This window comes from Polypterus senegalus, chromosome 2, assembly GCF_016835505.1.
Source record: "Polypterus senegalus isolate Bchr_013 chromosome 2, ASM1683550v1, whole genome shotgun sequence".
Classification (NCBI taxonomy): Eukaryota; Metazoa; Chordata; class Cladistia; order Polypteriformes; family Polypteridae; genus Polypterus; species Polypterus senegalus.
Window position 1 is genome coordinate 86,493,452 of NC_053155.1, and position 24,136 is coordinate 86,517,587.

At 40.6% G+C, this 24,136-nt stretch overlaps 1 protein-coding gene across 3 annotated transcripts in view; it reads right to left on the reverse strand.

Annotated features, from left to right (window-relative positions):
* The window catches only part of LOC120523121 (cilia- and flagella-associated protein 44), a 105,292-nt gene that overhangs the window by 23,640 nt on the left and 57,516 nt on the right, over positions 1-24,136 (reverse strand). For all 3 annotated transcript variants that reach the window (XM_039744111.1, XM_039744112.1, XM_039744110.1), the window contains 7 exons: positions 17,354-17,506; positions 16,895-17,122; positions 16,593-16,738; positions 13,984-14,263; positions 11,595-11,650; positions 11,346-11,508; positions 158-288 (listed from right to left, as the gene is read on the reverse strand). In XM_039744111.1, coding sequence (XP_039600045.1) covers positions 158-288; positions 11,346-11,508; positions 11,595-11,650; positions 13,984-14,263; positions 16,593-16,738; positions 16,895-17,122; positions 17,354-17,506 — 1,157 coding nt within the window. The remainder of the gene's footprint in view (positions 1-157; positions 289-11,345; positions 11,509-11,594; positions 11,651-13,983; positions 14,264-16,592; positions 16,739-16,894; positions 17,123-17,353; positions 17,507-24,136) is intronic.

Consider the following 24,136-nt stretch of genomic DNA (forward strand, 5'->3'; position numbering starts at 1 on the left):
ATTAAAGAGATCTGAAATATCTGACATCGGATTATCCTTCTTTGAACACACAGCACATCTTAATCTGTATTTCCTAACAGTATGTTGTTTTATTAAGAAACTCTTCTTATTAAATCAATCTTATTGTATAGACCACTAAAATCATGATATCAGTTACTTTTCTTGTAACTTCTGCAGCCCAATCCTTTGCTTCTCCTGTTCCCATGCCAGTTCTTTACGCACTAGGCGAATTCTTTGAGCAGTGGACTTCTCTGTCTCTTCTCGAATCCTTGGATCCAGCTCAAACTCCTGAATCAATATGAAAAAACAATTCAGTCCAGTTTGACGGCAGCCCCTTAAAATCACGGTGCACCAAAATCTAAGATAAGACGTACAAGAAGGCTTGTGATGTAACACAACAGAACTGATTGGTCTACTAATCAGATCTGACCGTCCTTCTCATTTATGATGTGCTCCAGTTTATAAGAAGACTTATGGTTTGGCTTGTGTGAATTCAACTGCACAGTATAAGAAAATGTCAACTCTAAGCTGCATTGTGAGTGGACTCCAGATTCTTTAGACGATGATTAAACAGAGGACATGCTGTATGTGTCTCTGAAAGTCGAAACACTTTCCTACTACACATTCACAAAACATGTTTTCCTTGGTGCACTTCTTCCTCTATAACATAATATAATGTGATAAACAGACACATTTGATTTATCAAGAAAACACTTTTTCTTTACTCTTTTCTTAATGCTGGTAATGTTGTAATACAATCACAAAAAATGGCAATATTCAAATTATGCCCTTTCTTTAGTCCCAATTCTGGGACTCATACACCAGGCAGCATCAATTAGTGGTGGTAGGCAAATTCAAACCCCCCCCTTTTAAACTTCAATAAAACACTAATTGCCAAAAGCTATAAACCAACATTAAACACAACTGTTTGAAACCCAACATGAAAGAAATCAAAATTAATACTTTAATTTTAGGTGCAGTGCTGCAGAGCCTCCTGGGATGACAGTGCTGTCCATCAAAATTCTGAAACCTGCTTAAACCAATCTCAGCAGATTAAGAACCGATTTAAATGCATTTCTAGATGAAGAGCTAAATGTATGAAATTACAATGGGGCTAAAATAATATTGAAAATGTCTAATCAAGTAACTGAAATCTGAAAAGAAAATGGAAAAAGAATTTAAAGAAAAGGAAACAGTCAGCCCTCAGTAAAATACAACATATATAGTACAACATGCCAGATAATTCAACATCCACTTAAGAACTTTTAAATGCTGAAGCATGTACACTCAATTTGTCAATCCAGACTATCCAGAATGCCCCTTGGTCAAGATCTGAAGTCATCACATGGCTTCTTCACTAGGTCACATGCTTTGAAAATTTCCCCTGCTCAGACCTCATTAGAATAAAATATTTGCTTATTTATTAAATAGCCTTGAGTTCCCAATAATTTCCAACTCTGTAACAGTGCTGTCTGAGGTAACACATTACTGCTTACAGATTAATCTGCTGTTATGTGGCTTCTGATAAATCATCTTATCTTCGTCAACTGAAAAAACTCCCACCCAACTACCAAAACACAATGAAAAGAGAATCTTCTATTTCACTGAAGTTAGAAAAAATTAAATCACTTTGTGATAAACAATTCATATGATGTTTCAGATTTGGCTGGGACTTATTAACATTGTCATTAATTAACTGATCATGCTGAACCACCGGTAACATTTGGACATTTCATTGTCTTTGAATGATAACATCATAAAATCCTCCTTAATTATGTTTAAGGCTTTTTCTTATGCCTCTATTTTTTGTTATTTCATTTTTACAGTTTCATTGTTGTTTACAAAATCATAAGGACATAGTACCCTGAGGTTGGCCAGGATAGCCTCCTCTGGGAGTGCCTCTTCCTTTCAAGCAGTCTGCAGACCTGCAGTGGTTCCCAAATGTAAGACAAGTTTTCCACAAGCTGACAGTCATCAGGGCAAAGAGAGATATGTTAGTCTGGTACATACTTAAGTATTTATTTGTAACAATTAGCACTACTACATCAGTATACATCCAGTAGATACAGTACATGAGGAATGGATCTAAAATTACCATAATGGAACACACTGTCTAACTTTCTTGTGGACGGTAACAACTTTTGCTTCATTTCCATGCCTTCCTGCCCTGCTCCTATTTGCTTGTTGTAGATGGCTCTCTCTTACGTTCAACACTTCTTCAGTCTCAGACTCTCTCCGGTTTAGCTGATTTTGTTCACTGTGCAAGTCTCCCTTCTAATCTCTGCTGGTGATACTACGTCTAATTTATTACTGTGGCGAATGGGGTATTTATGGATCATAGGCTGAAATCTGTGACTTTTAGACACCAGTCTAGCCATTTTGGTATTTTTGTACATAAGTGCATTTTGTCAAATAAATCCGGGAAATGTAACACATATTAGGGGAACTTGTGTCTGTCAGACTCAAGTGGAATGCTGTTAGATTTAACTTTAGCAAAGTCATCCAAAACACTTTAAGCACCCCTGCCTTAAAGGAGAATTTATGACTTCACTCAGAGTGCATGGTTGGGAGCATGCACTGATACAGCACGTTGCCTTCACTTAAAAAAATTTCACACTTCAGTTTTTTTGCTTTCTAGAAGATTGTGTATTGCCAGTGGGAAAAGTTGGCAGGATGTGAGCACATTTAGCCAGCTTCACTATCTTGGACTCTACTAATTCAGTAAATCTTATTGTGGAACACAGAATTGTCATCAGAGATGTCCCTGTTTCTGACCTGCTATTTTTTACTCCAGTTAAGTAAGTTATTCTGTTGAATGATGCCTTACAGAGTGAGTGCGCCCAATATGGACAAGTAGTCTCTAAAATAAGGAGGATTCCATTGGGCTGCAATGCTCCAGAGCTCAGATGTGTTGTTTCATTCAGAAGAAAAGTCTTCTGAGTAAAGCTAATGAAGAACTAAATGTTGCACTGATGTTTAAGGTTGACAATATTTCATACTGATTAATTCTGAAGCGTTGAAATGCTTTAAATGTTTGAGCAGGGGATACGTAGTAAAAAACTGCCCAGATTTTGAACACAAGAATATAAGAAATTTGACAAATGAGAGGAGACTATTCCGTCCATCAAGGTCATTTGTTTAGCTAATAGCTGGCGACTTAGCCAGCTCCAGTAATAAGGAATCAGCACAAACTGAAACATACGGTAGTGAAGGATACCAGTGGTTGACTCCGAGAAGTCTTGTGTCATGGACGGTGGTGACAAAGGGCTCTTCACCAACTCAAGTCTCCTTTTTGAGGAAAGTCAGGAACCCAGGGAAGGTTACAGTTTTACAAGGATAATAATAGTAATAAAAGATTTATAATCAAAAGCAGGTTTTTGCTAGTATTTAGTTCTTTATTGGTTTGTTGAAACAACTTCTGAGAAGGTACTTTGGACAGAGGTGTTCAGTGAAGATAGTTCTGGCATCTGCAAAGTATACTGGATAAATGCTTTGTACTTTCAGAAAGACTTAAAGTTGATCTCTTTTCAATGTTTCCTTAACTTTCTTATTCTTCTGTTTCTTGCTTTCTTTCCTTATTATACAAATAGGTTTAATAATGGCAATTCTAAAGGAGTGCTCAACCCAGAAATGTTATTTTTATATGTTAGTTCCTCATGTAGTTTGTAATGATGGCCATGAAAAATGTTTAATCTCATGTTTTCGTAGAGAAAGGACCTAACAAAGCTTCTGATAGAATGGTAATAAACACTGGACAAAGGCAAACATATCGAAAACCATTTCTAATGTTCTTAATTTGTCTTTTTATAATTTAGTTTTTATTTTTTACTAGCTGTCCACCACAGCTCCGCCTGCGTAATAGTGAAACTGGACAAACTTTAAAAATCAATAAACAAACATGTATTGCTAGCTAAGCGGAGGCAAGGTACGCTCCAAAACATGGTGACAGGTAGACCGACTCGAACGGAAACTGGCACATGAGTGAGGAGGGCTCCACATGGCTCCCCACTCCTGATGTTATGCTTCCCCCGACCCTCGGCCTGCAGCCTCTGTCTCGGATTAGCATGAATAAATCGCTCCTGCAAGCGAACAATGATACTTAGCTCAATGAGAGAAGTCGCAAAATCATCCGGAATGTTAAAAGAAAACTAGCCAACCCGTGGCATACCATACGCCACATAATCAGGCTGTTTTTTTAATGATTTTTAAGCACAGGGAGAAAATGAACATTTGAAAAATCAGTAATGTATTAAATCAGTAAGAAAAGCAACATTGTAACAATGCACGGAACAAACCAACACACAATCGTCCGTGAGGCGCTCAGGCGCGGAGGGTGGAACGGGAGGAGAGGAGAAGGACGTCCATTCCGCTCCCTCCGTCATGCTAGTGTGCTGATTTCTCGTTCAGTATGCACTGCCTGCTCATGTGCCCACCTCCAACTCGTCACTCGAGTCGTTGTCGTCTTTGCACAGTCCAGATGCACCTGTGACTCACGTAGACTTTTCATTGCTCTGTGCGGTTTTGGCTGCCTTTCTATATATAATCCACCAAGACACCTGACCACAGTAGTAGCGAGGTGGGAGGGGGGTGTGTACAAAATGCAGGAGCATCTAAGAAGATGCATGTTTGTCGCGGATGCGAATTGCTGTATGTAGCGTGTAAAACAGTTTGCTATGGTGCACGTGGTCGTGTGTTGTAACTGAAAACTCGTTTTTTAAAGACTGCTCACTTCATTGTGTTTTAACCTCAGTTGTAAAGGAATGTTTTAAGGATCCCATGGGATACCCCTCGCAAACCGTTTTACACGCTGCATATGGCGATTCATCTCCGCGAGAAATACGCCTCTATGAACAGTCAACGTGGCTCAGAGTAGCATGTGGCCTCTACGACAGACGAATATAAATGACGCCGTTTTTTCTGTGTTTTCGCATTCGAGTTGGTGGGCGTGGCTCTACGAGTTGTCATCGTATCCAATGGTCTTGGAGTTAGTGGGCGTGGCTCCATCCTGCGTGCGCCATAGGTGTCTTACTTGTCGGCGGCTTAGTGAATCCACGCCCTTCCGCGTGCTTTCCATGGGTGTCTTGCCTTAGTGAATTATATATATAGACTAGCAAAATACCCGCGCTTCGCAGCGGAGAAGTAGTGTGTTAAAGAAGTTATGAAAAAGAAAAGGAAACATTTTAAAAATAACGTAACATGATTGTCAATGTAATCAATGTAATTGTTTTGTCACTGTTATCTATATCTATATACTGTATATATATCTCCTTTGGGGTGTGAGCAGCTGTTGCTGGGGGTGCCAGAATCCATCGAGGAAGAAAAATGAAAAACATTATTTGTACAAAATCTTAATTTATCAATCCATTCCTAAATAATTAAATGGGCAGGCTATTTCGTATCAGTGCAATATGCTGCTTGTTAAAACAGATGACTCCTGCTCTTACGTGCACTTACTGTAGTGCTGCGTAGGTATCATGAACTATCTTATCTGTTCAAGTTCTATTTAAAATTTTAAATATAAGTAATTTTTATTTAGTCGACAGAAATATGTTTGGTAGGAATGTAAGTTAAATTTAGCCATCATTGCATAAATTTTTCTTCACCATAGAAATTTAAAGACTAAATTCAACTTACATTCCTACCAAAGATATTTCTTGTCGACTAAATAGAACCTACTTATATCCAAATTCGAGCTATTGAGCTGTCACCTGCCTGCCTGGATAAGTCACCCTCGCTTTGCTCTTACTTTTTTACCGTTCATTTAATCATGGTTAGTCGCGAAAAAATTAGAACATGGAAGGAGGATTACACTGAGTATGGCTTTACCAAAACAATTATTGATGGCGAATAAAGTATCCATTATTCATAAAGCTTCAATTGGTGATCTGTTTTTCTGCGTTAACCTCATATTTTTTCGTAGTTCTTCTGAAACCAAGGTGGTGCGAGGGTAAAATGAATCGGGAAGCGCTGATATATATATATATTGAATATACTGAAATAGTTTTACTGTCAAATAATGCAAACAGTACGCGGCACATGTTTCGCCCTAATTCTGGGCTCATCAGGCATACACAAGCACTGCACCCCCTCTCGGGAATCGAACCTCGAACGTCAGCGCTACGGGCGAAGCCTCTCATGTTGCGCCATGGTGTGTGGTTCATTTATTTGACAGTATGTAGATCGTGGTGTGTATATATTGTGAACGCTGGCCCGGACACAGACAGACGGACAACATAGTTTCACCCAACACACCGTTTATTTACAATATTTACAATAATTATGTGCACTCAGCCCCAGTGCCTCTTGCACCGATTCCCCCAAAGTCCAGGGCTCACAGTCCTTGTGCCTTTCCTCTGGCTGCCTCCTGTCCTCTCTCCAGCTCTGCCAACTACCTCCCGACATCCACCAATGACTGGAGGGAGGCGGCCCCTCTTATAGGAACCTGGATGGGCTCCAGCTGCTTCCCGGCAATTAGTCTTGGCCACACCCCTGTGTGGCAGAAATGCCGGCTGCGCACCCGGAAGCCGTCCGGGTGTCCCCAGTCGTCTTCCCCCCAGCACTTCCTGCTGTGGCGGAAGTGCTGGGCTCCCGGGATGATAAGGCACTGGGGCTCCGCCTGGCGGTGGCCACGGGTCCCTACAGGGCTGGGCTTCCAAACCCCCTACCCGAGGCCTCCTGCATAACCAGGACGGACGCCCCCTCTCGGTCTGGAGGAGGCACACGCCCTCCTCTGGTGCTCCAAGGCGTCCCGGCCGGGCTCCCGCCCCGGCTGAGGACCACACGGGATAAACCGGCATCGGGGCGCCACCTGGCGGTGGCCACGGGTCCCTACAGGGCTGGGCTTCCAAGCCCTCTACCCGAGGCCCCCAACATAACCAGGACGGACGCCCCCTTGCGGTCTGGAGGAGGCACAAGCCCTCCGGAGCCCGGCCGGGGACCACAATATATATATATATACACTCCTGTAGCCACAATAAATGCCTTTATTTTATAGACAAACCAGGGATGGACAAGTTCCTTTCTACTGCAGCCACAGCTGCGACACACATAAAAAACATCAATAATAACTCATAAACTTGCAATATTATTTAGGAAAATCGCAACATTTTACTCACTAAAAATTTGGATTATTTGTAAACAAAATCCATCGTCCTCTCTTTCCTCAAAAACAGTTCAATACTGTGCGCTTCAGTTCCATCAAAACCTCACTTTCTATCGCTAATGCTGAAAGGCGAACCCGCCCCATGGTACTTCTGGCATAAGTTTAATTTTGCTTTACGGCTGAAAATGTCCGCTCGACAGAAGCAGTGTACACAGGAATGCTCACCGCCAAATATAGCAATGTGAACAGCTGCCCCATGCTCTCATTCAGATTTTTCTGATGAAGGAAGTCAAGGAGATCAGTGGGAGATTCTCCTGCAAAATCATCCATGGCATACATTACAGTCAGTTCTGTTTTTAGCCAAGACAGATCAAAAAGCGCTCCGTGGCTATTGTGTTAAGTGGAGAAGGCTGCATGCGTGAAATTTTTCTTGTATTCCCGAAACTTCTGGGGCTCGAGGAGCATGACAAACATCAGGTTTTCATTGTCTTGAAATCTGGTCTGTGTCTGGCAAATAATATTGTCCAGAATCCTGCCATGGAGTTGGCCGTAGTGCACGTGACGATCTTTCGCTCGGAGCGTTTGCGGTGCGTTCAATGGCCTTGTAGAGTTCCTCATATCAGCTTCTATCCAGTCAATTGGTCTGAATACGGTGACGTTGCCGTATGCCTGCTAAAGGGCCCTACTGACACCAACTCAAAATCTGATTGGTTGAAGCAACCGGTTATTCGACATTTATTCTGTGTTAGAGTGCCTCCACAACAGATTGTGAAAGCCTCTCTGCCTGGCAACAAATGATGGCTGAAATGTGATTGGTTAAGTGCTTTAATACGAAACTCCGCCTCCCACGGCCAGCGTGCTGCTCTCTATTCTCTCTGCCTGGCAACAAATGATGGCTGAAATGTGATTGCTTAAATATTTTAATACGAAACTCCACCTCCCACGGCTATCAAGCTGCATTCTATTACAGTATATATGGACGAAAATACGTTCCAGTTATGACCATCACGCGTAGAATTTCAAAATGAAACCTACCCAACTTTTGTAAGTAAGCTGTAAGGAATGAGCCTGCCAAATTTCAGCCTTCTACCTACACGGGAAGTTGGATAATTAATGATGAGTGAGTCAGTGAGTGAGTGAGTCAGTGACCGAGTGAGGGCTTTGCCTTTTATTAGTATAGATTATTGAAAAAAATCAGATTTAAATCTGTTAAGTAGTTCTCTCGTGAAAAGTGGACAGACAGACAGATGTTGGATTTTATATATACAGAGATGTTGCTATTAGTGAAGATAAAAAATATTAATTATCTTACTGGCTATTTATAAGACTTCTAAAGAAAAAATCATATCTGATAAGAACTAAGACTTAAATAAGAAAGCCAGAATATAGCTAGAATACAAATTTTATAAAATGACTTTAATGAGCCCTCTACCCAAAAATGTAGACCCTCTTAATAATTATTGACCAGTGGCACTCACACTTATTTAAAAAAAATGCTGCCTGTTGCTGGGTTATATTAGATGTAATATCCCAAACATAATGAAGCACTTCCAGTTTGCTTATTGCCACAACTGGCTCACAGAGGATGGCATGTCCTTGTCATACCATTCTGGCACACCTGAATAACAAATGCTGTTATTTATAGACTAAAGCTCAGTAATAAATACTGCTAATCAATCAAGACTAGTCAACAAGTTCCTAGACCTGTCACTTAATGAAACCCTTTGCAAGTGGATTTTGGACCTCCTAACTACCAGATACTAGAATCACTTCCTCAACATGATTTGCTAACACTGACATCTCCTGAGAGAGGTAGACCAAACTTCCATCTTTATCTGAAAGGATGCAATTGAGAGTGTGAACCATTTTAAATTTCATTGAGTCACCATCACTGGTGATCTAACATGAGCACAACACATCATCAGGAAGGCTTACTGACATCTTTACTTAGTCAGACCTCTGAGGAAAGCATGGATATCTCCATTTATCGTTAACAATTTCTATAGATTGTGCAGTACTAGGGTGTTGTACCGTGTTAGCCATTATGAATGTAGTGAGAAGCCAAGCAAAATGACACCTTTTATTGGCTAACTAAAAAGATTACAATATGCAAGCTTTTGAGGCAACTCAGGCCCCTTCTTCAGGCAAGATGTAATCTTTTGTAAGATGTATAGATTGTGCAACAACTTTTAGCCTCACTGGTTGCATAACATCCTGGTACAGCATCAATTCAGCTTAAGATGGCAGCGTATTCTTAGTTAAGTCTACTCAGAATATTTCTGGAGAACAATAGCCATCTGTTCAGTACACGCATAACTCATGCTGCCTTAGAAAGGCAAACAGCATTATTAAAGATCCCAGTGATCCTGCACAGTCATTTTTCATCCTGTTCTGACAAATGCTGCAGGACCATTAGCACTCAATCAAAGAGATCAGAAACAAACTACACAACAGCCACAAATACACCTCTTTGTGTGTCTTTTAATGTGTACTGTCTGATATTGTATTTAGCGTACAGGGCACTAACAGGTTACAAATGTGTTCAATTCCAACGTTGGTAACCCAGTCTTGTATATAAGATGCAACATGCACTGAAAATACCCGCTAATGGAAATTTTAAAAATGCATGATGCCTTATTACTTATTTTACAAAACAAACATTTCAAACTTATTAGCAAAAAAATAGTGAAGCAATATTACAATAATTTAAATCATGAAACAAATAAAAATACAAATAAACATAAGTAATTTAAACTAAAATAATTAAAATACGGTATGTTGACCTTATGCATACAGTTTTTAATAATGATGCAGTACCTCAGAGAGTTGGGGAAAAACATTATGATGGCATGAAAATCGATCACTAGCTAACAATGGATTCCTCATCGTAGATGTGCTTTCTTTTCTGAGGGATCAATGAGAACAAGCATCTGTACTCCCTGAGACAGCACTTCTGGGATACATACTTAGGATGCTGTGTATTACAAACAGCAGGTTTCGCTACTGTAACTAAACAGCCAGTCACCGATCAGCTGCTTACCTGTCACTGAGCTTGATGCATGTTTTCTGGGTACATACAGTGCCATGTCTGCACAAAATGACAGAAAATGGGGAAAGGTCCGTAGTGTGTAGTGCTATTCCTCACATGTTGCTCGGTGTCATAACTAGTTTTTTTCTTTTTTAATTAAAAAAATGGCAGCTGGTAGATGGAAATTATTGAAATTGAAAAAATTGGAGGTTTTATGTGCTTGTTTATATCTGCAAAATTGCCATTACCTTATGTTGCCATAACCTGAAACCCAGTATTATAGTGTTGTTTTCATTGTCTGCTGTTCATATTATAGTACCTTCACTGGTCTGTGGGATACATGCAAGTAAAAATATCATTGCATTGAACATACATGATTATAGACTTGAACTTGAAAGTAAATGTTTGGCTCATTTCCTTCAGTTACAGATTCTGACAGTTGACATATTTTGCAAAGTATTCTTTGGCAGAAAATACTGCTCATCGCCAAGGGCCAAGGGGGCAGCAGTCTGGTTTCTTCTTCAGCATGGGCTGAGCAATTCACCTGTGCATAAGCATAAATCAATCTTGACTTGATTTAAAGATTTAGTGGCTTTGTAAAGTTATCAGCTATTATATTACTTACAAAAGTAGCTATGTAATATGAGGAGATTCTGTGAGATAACAGGTACAAGTTATAATCCTAGGACAAAGCCAGGAAGAGATTGCATCTTCCTAAAGCAACTGGTGTCTCATTAGATAGAAAAATAAATCCTTAATAGACCACCTTGTTTATTACAATTTTGATGCTTTATGGGAAGACTGATAATCAAAAGAGGTCATGTTGATCAACTGATTTCAAGGGTATAAGACAACCAAATGTCAGAGAAGATGATTAAGAGGCACAAAATGCTAGTGTCATTACACTATACACCCTGCTAAACATTGCATTGGCACCGATTGGTTACTTACGCCAGCCAGAGTCTAAAAGTGTACAGTGCAGCTATAAAGCAATAAAAGCACCACCATGGACATTTTTCTTGGTGTCATTCTGTCACTAACACACTACTTATACAAAACAATGTTTTCTTAGAGCGTAATAGAGACTGAAACATAAAGGCTCAAGACTAGACACTATGTGGCGCAAAAGTGACTCTTATTAGAAGTGTCTGAATATTCTATTATTAAAGCAACACAAGGACATTCAACCCACTTTCACTTTGTTTTCTGACATACCACTCTGTGAAACTGCACATGCTCAGGAAGTTCTTTGTTCTTCAGGAGTAGCTGTTTAAACTCTTTCTGGAGCTCTGCTAGCAGTTTCCTTTTGATTGCTTTCTTTTCTTCTGCCTCCTTTATCATCCGGTCCATTTCCATCTTCTGTTTTGCATTTTCAATGCTAGTTGTGACAGAAAGAATATAAGCTCAGAACTGGCAGAATTGTGTTTTTGTTTCTCACTTGTCAGAGGCAGCATTTATTCTCACCTGTAAGCATTAGGATCCTCGATATCATCAACAATCCTGTCCTTCTCTAAGTCGCTCTGAAACAGATTAGAATATCTCATCAGGCAAAAGCCGAGTGGCTCTTCTAAGCATAAATAAGAATTGTATTGCATCTTAGTAAAAAACATTGATTAGTTTTATGGTAATGGTAAAGGATTAATTCAGAAAACCAAAACTATTTTAGATTAGAGATATTAGATGATCTTTTATTTTGAAAATAATCTGCCATAATTCCAAATTTAGTTAGGAAAGTAATTCAGAAATAAATACGTTTAACAAACAGGACTATACAATTAATGTGGATACAAACCCTTTGATAAAACATCTTTTGCCAAAATGGTTAATAATCTTGTGTAGAAAAAGTATGAATACAGATAAATTTCAAAGATGTCTGATAATGTAATCTAGATATAATTGAAATATGGATCAACTTCAAGAAATGATGCCCTGTATTGTAACCTGACAATCCACTTGAGCATGAAGAAACTTCTTCCAGAAATGTTGCAACAGACATCAACTTCCCAAAAAAATGCAATAAATGGAAGTACCTAAAAACAAAATCTAGAAACACAGCCTACAAATAATTCTAAAAATACTAAGAATGCAAAATGCATTCACACAAAAATATGTGAATTTACTAATTAATAAATCAATAAATTAATTAAATAAATTAATGTGAAATTAATGTGGAAATAACATGAAAACAGACATAAATAAAGTTACATTGCTAAAAAGAGAAGGAGAAACACAGAACACCTTCATAAATTATCCATCCATTTCCCATATCCACTTAATTCAATTTGTATACAGTGTCTTAATCTGAAAAAGGTAATAAACACCAAATAATTTCAACTGTCAGCCTGCCCAAGGTTGAATTTTGGTTTATGCCTGACATTGCATTAATAACTTTTGCACCCCTAAAATCTAACAATAAGCAGGTCTGAAAATGGAAAAAAGGAATCTAATATAAAAATAATCAGAACGAACATCTTCACAATATGACATTCTATATTTTGGGAATAATCTGAACACATACTTCAGACTAACAGAAGCCTTTATTAAGCTCCAGTTACATAAGAATAAATGAATAATAGATGCATTTTTTAACTAAAGTGTTAACAACATTTAAATGGAAATAATTACAACATGGATCAAATTCTCAAAAGAGAATGCTGTAATACACCTTGTGAGGAGGGTGACATGGTGATGTTGTGCTAAACACTGTCACTTCTTATTTCATAGATGGTTACTATTTATGTAAAATTTGCACGTTCTCCCTGTGTATTTGTATGCTTTAGGTTAACTGATGATTCTAAACTGAGCCAGTGCACGTGTAGGTGTTTATGTGTGTCAGACCTACCGTGGACTAATGCTCTGTTCAGTGTTGATTCCTACTTTTCATTGATGCTACCAGGATAGGCTGTACCTCTGAATTAGATTTAGTGAGTCAGAATTTTTTTGCGATTAATTATTTACTGAAATTGAAATTAACATAAAGAAAAACTATATACCAATAAGGTGAAAAGGCGCAGTATACAATTATAAATAGGGCGGTGCAGTGGCACAGTGGTAGCACTGCTGCCTTACAGTTAGGAGACCTGGGTTTGCTTCCCAGGTCCTCCCTACGTCGAGTTTGCATGTTCTCCCCATGTCTGTGTGGGTTTCCTCCAAGTACTCTGGTTTCCTCCCACAGTCCAAAGACATGCAGGTTAGGTGCATTGGTGATTATAAATTGTCCCTAGTGTGTGCTTGGTGTGTGTGTGCCCTGTGGTGGGCTGGCACCCTGCCTGGAATTTGTTCCTGCCTTGTGACCTGTGTTGGCTGAGATTGGCTCCAGCAGATCCCCATGACCCTGTGTTAGGATATAGCGAGTTGGACAATTACTGACTTGACTGACTTTATTTTTTTCATGATAGCCTCTGACTTTTCAATGCTATTAACTGATGCATCGTTAATTTTTGAAGAAGCATTACGTTATAAAATGAAATTTTCCAGTGTCGAAAAGATAAATGGGGTTTTTCCACATCAAACTAGATGTTTTAATAAATGAAAGGTGTGGAGGAAGATGCCAGGAGCTCTAGATGGACAAAAATGACATTCCAACGAATTGGCCATACTTAGTAAAAAAATATTTTCTTGTGTAATCTCTAAATTGCATGTACTGATAGTCTGGGTTTCTAGAGGAAGTTTTAATGATCTCAAAAACCATATTGTAACAAATTCTCTACATCCAACAATCAGGCCAGACTCTTTGAATAGCTAATGGATTGGCTGCAGCACCACAGGGTTAAATGTAACATTATCTTGAAAATAAACTCATATCAGGACAGTTTTAAAAATGAAATTGTTATTCCAGTCTACACTTACTCACCCTTGGTGAAGGGATTTTTGCTTTTCTTTTTTGTAAGGCTCTGTCAATGTCCTCTTGTGGCAAAAGGCTTAAGATGAAAATATTCCCGTCCTCTCCAGTGGTCACAACAAACTGGTCATCAAAGCTACAGCGCAGCCTCTGGATGTGACCATAGTGGTTGTCATGCAGGCTCAGTTGCCAGTAACAGTGCAAGGATTTTAGAGTGACGTCACTAGCTTCAAGGGTGTACACCCTCACTGCACCACTGTACATCCCACAAAAGAGCAGCTGCCTGTTAGAGCTGCAAGATGGAGACAGAAAAGGAGAATTTAACATCGAGATATTATATATTATATATATTAGTTTTCAATCAGTAACCTGCAATGACATAATTTTAGCTAAGACATATTGAAATTAGAGAGCAATAAGATTTTTACAAGGAACAATTAAATCCATTTTGCAACACTAGTGTGTGATAAAAAGGAAGAAGCATAAACTACAAAGGACAGAACAAAGGAAATGTGCTGCATTCCAACACATGCACTGGAGTCAGGGATATCTAAAGGCACAGTTGGAGATAAGCAGCAGTTTATTACTTTAATAATCTGAACTTTTAAAGATTTTATGGACCCTAGTGCCACTAAATTCTCCTTTCATGCACACATTTGGGATTTCCCAGTGTCTCCAACACGATATACACATGAGTTTATAAATGTGCCCTCTTTCACTTAGCTCGTGATTGCCCCATAGACAGTGTATATCAGGGCTTTCCGAACCTTCCTTAAAATGCCACATAGCAATCGTTAGTGATTACTAAAAAAATAGTCATACTGCCTCTTGAAATTTCTTCATTCTTCACAAACTGATCAGCTATAGTTTCCACAAAGTGTGCATGGCTGCCACTTCCTAAACTATATACTCAGAAATGTTTTCATCACATTGCAAGGCAGGGAAAAGCAACATTTAATGGTAACTTTGATGTTTATAAAAGAGCAAGTGCTTACAGTGTTCAAAGAGACATTATGTGCTACTGGAGCTACTTGATGGTTTGAAGGTCACCTTCATGGCCCTCCATGCCAGTGTATGGCACAGGCCGGGAAAGACAATAAGCTCTGCCAGGAGGGCAAACGTTCATTTATAGCAATCAAATCTAAGCTGTTAATAATCAGGCTTGTGAGATGAGCACTTATGTACGACTGTTGAGAATAGAATGTTTCACAAAAAGTTCTTTTTGAAAATACATATATAAATATGCATTTAAAACTCTTCAGGCTACATAAGAATGTATGTTGCCATGATGAATGTATAGACCATCTACCTGATCTCCTAACATATAAATTTTTTTATATAAACAAACAAATAGAACACTATGCAGCTTTCACATAGCAAAAATTCCAAGTTAATTCACCAAAGAAGGATTTGTTAAAATACTGAAAAAGATGAATGGTAAATTGGAATGATGTTCCTTTTAGCAATATAGTGCTTGTATGTTGGTTGGAAATGCCATTAACAATTTAACTGTACTCTACACATTTGGCAACTACTGTTAATACTAATGCTGCTGATTCTCAAAGCTAATAAGAGGCCTGACCAGCAACAGTCTTGTTTAATACATTCCATTTGGTTACTGAAAGTAAATCTCAGTAATATATTGTGGGAATGCAGTCCATCTCACTTGCTCACACACTGACATTCTCACACACTAGCTCAATTCTAAGTCACCGATCAACTCAGCCTGCCCAACTTTGCCGTGTAGGAATCAAAAAGAAGCTTCTGATCCAAATTCACATGGCCAAGAGAAGAAAATGTAAACAGCCAGTTGGCATGAATTTTAACTCTGGTCTTCAGAGTTATGAGACAGCAGTGAGAATTGCTCTAATACCTCAATGAAGGGGCAGCACGCTGCTGCCTCGCAGTAAGGAGACCTGGGTTCACTTCCCAGGCCCTCCCTGTGTGGAGTTTTTCTGCATGGGTTTCCTCCCACAGTCCAAAGACATGCAGGTTAGGTGCATTGGCGATCCTAAATTGTCCCTAGTGTGTGCTTGGTGTGTGGGTGTGTGTGTGCCCTGTGGTGGGCTGGCTCCCTGCCTGGGGTTTGCTCCTGCCTTGCACCCTGTGCTGGCTGGGATTGGCTCCAGCAGACCCCCGTGATGCTGTGTTAGGATATAGCGGGTTGGAAAATGACTGACTGACCTCAATGAAAGTTGTCATATCTGTGAAAAAACACACAAAATTATTACTATCTAGGGGGCTGAGCTCTATTTCAGTATCTAACCATGAAACTATGTGCTTTTTATGCAGTTCGTTCATAATTCTAAGGATTTTCTTCCACAATATAAAGACTAGTTGATAGGTTGACTGGTGTCCCTAAATTACTTAAGTATCACTGTGTTTATCATTTCATCTAAGATCGTTACCTGCCTGCCTGCTGGCACATGCTTCCGCCTAAATCCCGATAGCAGAACTAAATCAGTATAACAGGATAATATTCAAAAGATACAAAACACATTTCTTTCTGTGCCACTGCTAATGAAGCCAGAAAAAGGTGTACCTTTGGAAAGAGCCTTTTGTGAAAGCACTAGGCTCCAGACAGTGAATAAATAATAAAAGAATAAACCAAAGACACACACCTGAAATGAAAGTTCCTGATGGGATCATCATAGGCATTGTCAAGCTCAATGTACGTGAAAGGTTCATCCTGCCTTTTGGATGGATCCACATCATCCCGTTGCTCAGAAAACTTGCAGTGATACAAGAATCCACAGTCATACTCCCCCTGAAAACATGAAAAATCTGAGATCAGTGAGGAAAGTGGCACGGTAGTAGAGCTGGGTAAGGAAGAAATTCACAATTCAGACACTAGATGCAAGGGTGGCCTGTGTGGGGGTGAGTTTGGATGAAAAGCTGTACAAGTGGTTTGTAGACACCGTACCAAGCAAAGCCAGAACTGGCCAGGCTCAGAATAGAAACCACACAAGATGGGACTGGGTTTCTCAGGGATGTAGATATCAGGAAGTGGCTCTTCTTCAACTTCCGGGTCATCCTGCAGGTCTTTCTCTGTAATTTCCTGGCCCAGTTGTTCCATCTTCCTCAGTCGCTCTTTCTTTTCCTTCTCCCTCTGCTCTCTGGCCTGCTCTCGTTGGATAATAGCTCTCTCTCTCTAAAAAGGCAAAATATGCAGAAAGTTGTGAAAAGCAGGAGAGCTAAAAGTAAGGCATTACGTGCACTGCTGCTTAGAGTGGTGCTCCCAGAGGCAGTGTTCATGAATTCAAAGGCATCAGGTTGCCACTGCACTTTCTGGCTGCAGTTGAGTGTCATTAATTAACCAAGAAAGTGTCCCTTTCTGTCAAAAGAAACATGATTTTTCTGTTTTTAGGGTTTTAGTTCATACCTTAATCTTTGACTTGATACTGCGGAAGCCAAAATGCTTCATGGAGATGTTCTTGAGCTCGAATGTAGAGACTGTGTCCTGTTTCTCTGGGTCAGGAGGTATGATCTCCACAACATGGCCATTTTCACAGAGGATAAGTAGCGTGCTCTTTTCCTAAACAAAACAAATACACAACAGTAACATAAGATCCCATAAAAATAATATGGAAACAGCTGAGTGACTGCAACTTGTACCTACTGTAGGTAATGCTGCCTGTACCTTATGGGTTCCGTAATTTATTATAATAATGGTGTACCTGAGCAAACGAAACTTTGAATGTCATACTACGAAGCCATACAGATTAGGTGAACTGGTATTGCTAAACTGGCCCCTGGAAATGTGTTCACCTGGCGATGGACCCAGGGTTTGTTGCTCTGCAGATAAGCCTAAACCTCTGTGCCTCCTACTGCTTCGTTTTTGGCTAATTCTTAGGGACAGATAAACACCAGAACATTAAATTGTTGACCTTATAGATTCTGTAGGTATGTGGAAGTCAAGATTTTTCAAAGGGAGGTGGCAGACTAGAGCACTAATTGTGCCTCAGTAAGTCATGGTGCCATACTAACATTATCTGTATAACAGAAAGCGAGTCTCATAATATCCACTTGGTAGAACTAATGGTATGTGAGATATACTATAAATATGTTGCAGGGTCAAATGAAAGTCAGAGGAGTAATAGGATAAATGGGTCATATGGGTCATTGCATTTCAGAAAGTGAAAATACAGGAAAAACTTGAATTTCTGTGCTGAAGTCTCCGAGGAGAACTAAATGAATCATACATTAGAAGACTGCTGCACTAAGCAGTCATACATTATTGAGTTGGAAACTCTGCTGAGTTACTTTTCTCTATAAATTGCTTAATTTCCAGTATTTAGGTGTCATAGAGACTCACTGTGCTGTATAATGATGTCTAAAAAGAGGTCCATTAAGTATGGGGTCTTGAGCTGCTGAGTATTGGTTCATCTGTAATAGAACCCAAATTGCCCCATGTCAGGCCTTTTAACTAATGATCACTCTGTAAGAGTAAATAAGTCAAAAACCTCACTACTCTTGGCAGCTCCACAGAGAAAAACAGTTCTAGACTGTTAGATTTTCTTTTACTAATTATATATTCTATAATAAAGGACTATAGTTACAGAGGTCAGAAAATTCCACAGATAGCAACTTCTTATGGATGAATAAATCATGTGATGTATGAATAATATCTCTATATTGCTGTAACGGCTACATCTTATCAGTGGAGCATCAGTCAAAAGGTGGCTACTGAGGGGGTGAAATACTTGTAAGTAGGGCTGGGAAATGTGGACTTAAATTGATATTGTGATTTTCATTGTATGTATTGCATTCAGCGCATTGCCTAACTTGCTGGCATCTGTACCTTCCAGTCAGTAAACATGGCTCATTTTTTCACCCTGTCATAATTTTATATAAGTAAAGACAAAGCTCCTGATTAATTACCCCAATAATCACAGCTCATAATTCATGTACTATACATGCATATATTAAACATATATATGTTTTATGCTTTACATCATTTGAAATGGTCCCAAATTATGTATTTGCATAAACATGCTTTTGCTTGTCTATATATGATGCATGCGAGCATTTATTATATAATATTCGCCGGCATAGTAAGTACTGTACTTCTGATTGGGCAACTCATATTTTGCACCCAGATTGTTTTTTGAATCTTTCTTGCCCTATGGTATAGACAGGTACTTTTTCTGTAAGGGAACACTTGAAATTCTGAGGGGGACAGTGATATTTCAGTGAAAATGGAGTTGATTCAACTATACAAAAAACTTTATCTTCATTTTAAATTTCAACACCATGTTCAAGCATAACGGTGTTCATATTTGCACTTGGCACCAGGACACCCTTGGCCTCAGTTCGATGATCGACTTTGTGGTCGTGTCGTCGGACTTGCGGCCATATGTCTTTGACACTCGGGTGAAGAGAGGGGTGGAGCTGTCAACTGATCACCACCTGGTGGTGAGTTGGCTTCGATGGTGGGGGAAGATGCCGGTCAGACCTGGTAGGCCCAAACGTGTTGTGAGGGTCTGCTGGGAACAGAAGTAGCTTCAACTCCCACCTCTGGCAGAACTTCAACCACGTCCCGAGGGAGGTGGGGGACATTAAGTCCAAATGGGCCATGTTCCGTGCCTCTATTGTTGAGGCGGCTGACTGGAGCTGTGGCCGCAAGGTGGTCGGTGCCTGTCGTGGCGGCAATCCTCGAACCCGTTGGTGGACACCAGCGGTGAGGGATGCTGTCAAGCTGAAGAAGGAGTCCTATAGGACTTTTTTGTCCTGTGGGTCTCTGGAGGCAGCTGATAGGTACCGGCAGGCCAAGTGGAACGCGGCTTCGGTTGTTGCTGAGGCAAAAACTCGGGCATGGGAGGAGTTTGGAGAGGCCATGGAGAACGACTTTCGGACGGCTTCGAGGAGATTCTGGTCCACCGTCCGGCGTCTCAGGAGGGGGAAGCAGTGCAGTGTCAACACCATATATGGTGGGGATGGTGCACTGCTGACCTCGACTCGGGACGTTGGGTCGTGGTGGGAGTACTTCGAAGACCTCCTCAATCCCACTAACATGCCTTCCAATGAGGAAGCAGAGCCTGGGGACTCTGAGGTGGGCTCTCCCATCTCTGGGACTGAAGTCACCGAGGTGGTCAAAAAACTCCTTGGTGGCAGGGCCCCGGGTGGATGAGATCGCCCGAGTTCCTTAAGGCTCTGGATGTTGTAGGACTGTCTTGGTTGACACGCCTCTGCAACATCGCATGGACATCGGGACAGTGCCTCTGGATTGGCAGACGGGTGGTGGTCCCCTCTTTAAAAGGGGACGGGGGTGTGTTCCAACTATAGAGGGATCACACTCCTCAGCCTCCCAGGAAAAGTCTATTCGGGGGTCCTGGAGAGGAGGGTCCATCCGATAGTCGAACCTTGGATTCAGGAGGAACAGTGTGGTTTTCGTCCTGGTCGCGGAACAGTGGACCAGCTCTTCACCCTTAGCAGATCCTGGAGGGTGCATGGGAGTTTGCCCAACCAGTCTACATGTGTTTTGTGGACTTGGAAAAGGCGTTCGACCGTGTCCCTCGGGAATCCTGTGGGGGGTGCTCCGGGAGTATGGGGTACCGGACCCCCTGATAAGAGCTGTTCGGTCCCTGTACAACCGGTGTCAGAACTTGGTCCGCATTGCCGGCAGTAAGTCGAGCCCGTTTCCAGTGAGAGTTGGACTCGTCTAGGGCTGCCCTTTGTCACCATTCTGTTCATAACTTTTATGGACAGAATTTCTAAGCGCAGCCAGGGTGTTGAAGGGGTCCAGTTTGGTGGACTCAGGATTGGGTCACTGCTTTTTGCAGATGATGTTGTCCTGTTTGCTTCATCAGGCCGTGATCTTCAGCTCTCTCTGGAGCGGTTCGCAGCTGAGTGTGAAGCGGCTGGGATGAGAATCAGCACCTCCAAATCTGAGACCATGGTCCTCAGCCAGAAAAGGGTGGAGTGCCCTCTCAGGGTTGGGGATGAGATCCTGCCCCAAGTGGAGGAATTCAAGTATCTCGGGGTCTTGTTCACGAGTGAGGGAAGAATGGAGCGTGAGATTGACAGGCGGATCGGTGCGGCATCTGCAGTGATGCGGGCTCTGCATCAGTCTGTCGTGGTGAAAAAGGAGCTGAGCCGTAAAGCTCTCAATTTGCCAGTCGATCTACGTTCCTACCCTCACCTATGGTCATGAGCTATGGGTAGTGACCGAAAGAACGAGATCGCGAATACAAGCGGCTGAAATGAGTTTCCTCCACAGGGTGTCTGGGCTTTCCCTTAAAGATAGGGTGAGAAGCTCAGTCATCCGGGAGGGGCTCAGAGTAGAGCCGCTGCTCCTCCGCATCGAGAGGAGTCAGATGAGGTGGCTCGGGCATCTGATCAGGATGCCTCCTGGACACCTCCCTGGTGAGGTGTTCCGGGCACGCCCAACCGGGAGGAGGCCCTCGGGAAGACCCAGGACACGCTGGAGGGACTATGTCTCCCGGCTGGCCTGGGAACGCCTTTGGGATTCTCCGGAAGAGCTGGAAGAAGTGGCCGGGAGAGGGAAGTCTGGGCCTCTCTGCTTAAGCTGCTACCCCCGCGACCCGACCCCGGATAAGCGGAAGAGGATGGATGGATGGTTGGATAGTAAAGTACTGAAATATATTCAAAATACTGGAACATTGAAATTCTGGCTGTTAGAATTCATCCATGTTATTTGCCCACGGAGATAAGTTACATCATTATTATTAATGTTTATATTTCTCCCTCTACCAATGGGAACACAGCAATGAAAATGATTCTCTGTCATGATGATTTATTTTGACCCTACAGTTATACTGTATTACTGGGTGAGACTAATGTCCTGTCTGCCCTGCTGAGACCTCCAGGGGGTGGTGCCCCGACACCTGCCTCATCTTCCCTGCTGAGACCACCAGGAGGTGGTGCCCAGCCTTCTGTCCTGCTGGGACTGCCAGAAGGTGGTGCACAGACACTTGCCTAGTTTACCTTGCTGGTACCACCAGGAGGTGATACCCCAACACTTGTTTCATTCGACTTGCTGCGACCATCAAGAGATGGTGGACTGTTTCCACACACCATGCTGGTTCCCACTCTTATTTGTTCAAGTCTACTTTTCATTTCCCCAGCCCTACTTATAAGTCGAAATGAGCCCCACATTCACAGACTGCTGTATGAACAGCATATCTGTTAGGAATACCAAAGTCAGAGGGTGACAGACGAATAGGCCACAGATACCTCTATGGGCATTCAAACTGGTGCATTAATGGTGTTGTCTTACTGTAGATGTTAAATTGCAGTACCTGTTGAGTGGTTTTTCCTCAGAAATGAACAGTAAAACTTTCCTGTAAAACTTTTCTGCATACTGTCTATCACTTATAATGAATGATAGACTTGGCTAAAATCAGTATGGTAATCTTTTTGGGAAAGCTAAAAATCTAATTCCAGCTTTTCAAGCAGTTACCCTGTTATGAATGAATGGAATTCTAAAAGGAACAGAAATCATAAAAAAATAAAAGCTTGAGGCATAACAAACGAGAAGAGACTATCCAGTCCGTCTTTTTATTGGCTAGCTAGCAGTGAGCTGATCTAATTATCTCATCCTGTTGTTTCTTGAATGATAGCAGGGTATCCGCTTGAACAAGAAACTTGCTGCAGTGTTTCTAAAGGGCAAACCACAGACTTGACAAATTAAACAACCCATTTTTCACATCTGACCGAAGGCATCATAATCATAGATATGAAGGATTGGAACAAGTCAGAGCTTGAATGGAATTAATAATATTGTGCTTTGTTTCTTGAGGAGCATTTCAATTTATGCAGCAGAAAATGCTAAAAGGAGACACAACACGTTGTTTTTAGAGTACATTTGGAGAATTGACAGGTTAAGTGGAACAGTATAAGTGCGTGAGTGAATGGGATTGAACCAATTTATTGAAAAATAAATACAGGAGAGAAAAATACCAATTGTAAAAAAATAATAATAATGATAATTGTAATTATTATTATTTATATTTTTAACTGTAATTGGTGAATATTTATTATCAAAACAAATAAAATGTTTACTGTATCTGCTAAATACATAGTAAATCACATGCTCCAAAATATGTGGGTACTGCATGGTGGATGTTAATTATGTTTAAAAAATAATCATATTACAACTTTACTACAGTTTACTGCAGTTTATAAAGCTGGCCAATAAGAGGATCCCTCCATCCAATCAATGTATCTGTACAATAAAATCGATTCATCCAGATGGGGCACCAGTTTAAATTCTCTTTTAGGAAATTCAAGAAAGTGGCACAAAGTTTTAAAAATTGGTAGCACTGGGTTCAAATCCCAGCCTTGTTAATATCTACATTGTGTTTGCATTTTCTCCAGATAGCCCAGTTTCTTAACATATCCTAAAGTGTACCCAGAGGTGAATGAATGTGTGCAGTGGTGGGCCGGGGTCTCATCGAGCATTAATTCTGCCTTTTGCTCAGAGCTTCTGGAATAGATTTCAGATATTACAGAATTTCCTGGTTCAGAACATAAATAGACAGATGCTGTGTAAAGTGTGGTAAGTTAGGTGATAAACAGATAGTTAGATGGCTTGTACAATGTGGAAAGCCAGGTGATAATCAAAGAGTCATTTGAACTGAGATACAAAAAAAAAAAAATTTATTGAAATTGGCATTCTTTTGCTCCTTATTTTCTTTTACTGTAATTATTAACAGTCTTTTCTTCTTCTTTAATTAGCCAAGTGATATCTAGGAGTCACAAGTTAATTACTTTATATTGCTTGCATATTTCTGGGTAAATCAAATAGCAGTGCTATTGGCTTGAATGCTACATAGTAAATTTGAAAATGGAGATAGTATAAAAAGAATGAAATTCGTGAAGCAAGTAAGGGCAAAGCCTGGAATATGTCAATGTCCTTGTAAAAATGGTGTTTACAGAATGGTAAATAAGTATTACTTGTGGAATTATCTGTTTGGGGCAAATGATCATAATAATTGGTATTCATGGTACGTATTTTGGGCATAATGGAGGTTTAGAGTCCTACTATTGAGAACTGAAAGAACTAATTTTGATACAATGGTCTTACAGGCTCAGCAGTTTCATGCATCTTCTCTGTGCTTCTTTCTAAGCTGTCAGTTGTTATGCATGCCTCCATGTTGTTCTCTGCAGCCCATATGCATCAGTGTGTTTAGATATGGCTTTG